This window comes from Scardinius erythrophthalmus, assembly GCF_964197995.2.
Source record: "Scardinius erythrophthalmus genome assembly, chromosome: 8".
Lineage (NCBI taxonomy): Eukaryota > Metazoa > Chordata > Actinopteri > Cypriniformes > Leuciscidae > Scardinius > Scardinius erythrophthalmus.
Window position 1 is genome coordinate 4646264 of NC_138228.1, and position 3479 is coordinate 4649742.

The 3479-nt window shown below is 36.1% G+C and overlaps 1 protein-coding gene across 1 annotated transcript; it reads right to left on the reverse strand.

Annotated features, from left to right (window-relative positions):
* Positions 1-111: 111 nt before the first annotated feature.
* On the reverse strand, positions 112-3068 carry opa3 (outer mitochondrial membrane lipid metabolism regulator OPA3). The gene is made up of 2 exons (XM_081372346.1): positions 2400-3068; positions 112-1013 (listed from the first exon to the last, which is right to left on the reverse strand). The coding sequence occupies exons 1-2, from the start codon at positions 2539-2541 to the stop codon at positions 682-684; spliced, it is 474 nt and encodes a 157-aa protein (XP_081228472.1). The 5' UTR covers positions 2542-3068; the 3' UTR covers positions 112-681.
* Between the last annotated feature and the right edge of the window lie 411 nt (positions 3069-3479).

Below are 3479 nucleotides of genomic sequence, written 5' to 3' on the forward strand. Positions count from 1 at the left end.
ACACAACATTGTGTGTCTTTAATATAGTGAAAATGTTCTTATGTGATACTTGAAAAAATGCCATTTGATAACCACAAAATGTTTTTGCACGATATAAAAAACCCCAACCATCATAGAATATTTAACTTTATTTTACAATGATAAATATACATCCATATACACAAGCCATATTAAACACAGCAGTCTTCTGATGTAATGAGTATATTCTCGCAGCGCACACAGAGAAAGGCTCTCTGCTTCCCATATTGAGGGACTCATCCATACTTACTATATAGAATTTGTCATTCAAGTATTCACAATTCAAGTGCATTTTCAGATCATTAATGAATGATGAATGCCCAACTCCGACAGCATATTACATTAAAGCAAAAAATGGGGAAAAAAATGAAAAGTTCTGAAATAATAAGTGGCCAAAAGTTTAACAGCGTCATCAAATAACTAACAACTTTCATTTGAAAACAGCATCATTCAACCAAACGGATATCGAACAAGAAGCTTTTATTATGTAATGCTGGCGGTCAGTCACTTATCAGACACAAACACTCTCTTTTCCTTCCTCATTTGCTGAGCCTCGAGTGTATGGGAGGGTTTAACCATGTGTTAATATGGCAGTGCCGCACCACAACTGAAACGTCCCCATGAACCGGTCTCAGCAAGGGCATGTTTTAGTGATGAAAGTTGTTACTTGGTGCTTGGGGCTGCTGGGAGGGACAGCAGAAGTCTATTAACCTCTCTGATTTGGGCATCCAGTGTCTCTGTGGCGAGTGCAAGCTCTCCTAGTTGTGTCTGCAGACTGGTAATGGTGTGTGCGAGCTCCTCTTCCTTGCGCCTGGCGTTGGTGGCCTGCCGGCTGTACTCGAGCACCATACAGCCTCCGCCGATGAGGAAAATGATGGCTTCTCCGAGCAGCTCCGCTCCCAGCTCTGCTGCTGCCTCTTCATTCAACGGTTTGATGGTGGAGCCACGGAAACCCATAATCCTCATCTTCGTCCTCATCTCGATCCAGTGATACGCTACAGAGGAAACATGAGAGAATTCATGGAAAGATGCACTGTGGTTTTACCTTCACTGTAACAGACTAGTCAAGTCATGTCACCTTTATTAATATAGCGCTTCATACAATACAGATTGTAAAAAAAATAAAAATAAATTCATTTCATGATGAGTTCATTTCGGCTGTAAAAGAAAATACTAGTGTCATTGTTCAGTGTTGATTCAGTTACGTTGTAAAGATAATAAATTATTACATTTGTTTATTTCATCTACAAAGCAGTTCTGCAGAAAACAGTGACGTCATTGTGTATACAAATTATATTGAAACATTAACTAGAATATAAATACTTTAATATTTTTAAAAGATTAGTATTTAAAAACTAGAATATTATTAAAATATATTTAAAGAGAGACTAGTGTAAAAAAACTATAATATAAAAGCAATATTCATTAAAATTATGATATATATTAAAAAGATATCTATATCTATCTAATCCAAAAATATATATTTTTCAACACAAAACAATCATCAATTTAACTATTACTACTACATTAACTACTCCTGACTGAAATTGTATAAATAAATTATATTTAATTACTTTATGTATAAATTAAATGATAATCAGGAAAATATATTTTTATTGTATATTAATATAATGTTAAATTATATGAAACAAATCAAGATGTTTTTTTTTTCATTGAACAATGAACAGAATAGACATTTATTATGGCATTCATAAATGCAAATAAAAATAATAAATAAATAAGAATAAATTCTGGGCCTTTTTAGTTTTCAAACATTGCAATGATGGAAAGAAAATACAAATAAAGCCTCTTTTAAATACTGAAAAATAAGGTTTCGTCTTCATACATTTGCATTTATGAATAAAGAATTTGCCACATTGCATAAATGAAACATACATCCAACAGCATTCTAAATATAATATGTTTTCTAGCAAAAGTGGGCAGTTACTGGATCGTTGTCTTCAACTAATAAGACATATTTTCCAAGAAATTATTTGAGTGCACACAAAAGAAAGCATGATCAGTTGTCTCTATGTCAAGGATTTTAAAATCAAGAAGTAGTAGCAAAAGGCACTTTCGATGTACCCTCAATGACAGATGAGTCCCGCCCCCGTTAAACAAACCCGAACCTCATTTGTCGAAAGGGAACTTCGTTCTAGTATCTTATTGGTCGCTTGGTAAATCAGTTATTGAAAACACCCAATAAGAATATCGCAGCAGTCGCGATTGGCCAGAGCCATCTCTCAACGGCTCTGCGATTGGCTAAACAGCAAATGCAGACTAACGTCATTGGCGTGTGATTATTTCGACGTTCACGCCTTCAGACACCGTAAGCATGGACTGACATATCGTTAAACACGAACAGACAAATGTCAACTTACCTTGGGCCGGAGGAAGGCAAATATAATTCTTAAAGAATTCACTTCTCCGCGCGCCTGCTTTTATCCTGTTAGCCACTGGTTTGCCCAATTGTCGTACGCCTAGATAGAGCAGCTTTGCAATTGGAAAGGCACCGACAACCATCTTGGCGGAAAATGCGTCATCTGAGAAGGCGGGATGTTAAGGACGTCACGTGGGTCATGCCTCATAAGCGTCCGCCCTCCGCCATATTGGAACGGTCAAAGCCGGTCCGTCCGTGAACATTCGCAGAGACAATTTGACATTCGAGAGCAAGTCAAAGAGGCTTCTATACTCTTTGAGCAAGTTGACTGAGCATCTGCTACCGTAGTTAGACTCATGTATGTTTATCTATATCTGCAATGGAGTACTTTGCTAAACTCAATACAAGACGAAAACTACAGCTAACGCGACATAAAAAAGAAAAAAAGATCATAGTAAAAGTATAAACATGCTACCAAATTACCATAGTAAAAACATATATTTTTGAGTTAATACATAAAAAACACAAATCAAGTTACAAACACATTCTCACCTGTGAAAGGTTATTCTATTTCAACGGGAATTTTTAAATCTTGGCGGGTTCACAACGAGAAGCTGAGGATTCTTACTATGGGTGACCGTTCCAAGATGGCGGACGCTCCGACGTGTCTAGAGCGGTCGAATGTGATTTCTACGTATACAAATCTATGATGTGGACGATGCTCTTGTGTAATATTAATGACGTTGGTTTAATATTCATGAGATTTATATAAAAAAAATATATTTTAGTTCAAGAGAAAAAATATTTATAACCCTTCTCGTATTTTAGTTTTTTTTTAGGGTTGTCCCTATTTGTTTACTAGCCTATATTTATAGAATACGGACATTTTTACACTATAACTCTTACAATGCATTCTAAATAGATCTTAAATAAATACATAAAAGCAATCACGATACAAATAAGAAACAAATATAATACCATGTCTGCGCGGATTGGGTCGCATTGTTTACCTGCGCCAGCTGTGAAACACCTGGGTCGGGTTTCAGAAGCAAGTGGGCTGGACCGAATATCTCTGAACTTC

What these genes read in the sequence shown, in the direction of transcription:
- opa3 (XM_081372346.1), bottom strand. Translation starts at nt 2,541, where the DNA reads ATGGTTGTCGGTGCCTTTCCAATTGCAAAGCTGCTCTATCTAGGCGTA. An exon ending in TTGCCTTCCTCCGGCCCAAG is followed by an intron (nt 1,014 to 2,399) that starts GTAAGTTGACAT and finishes TTTCCTCTGTAG; the next exon opens with CGTATCACTGGATCGAGATG.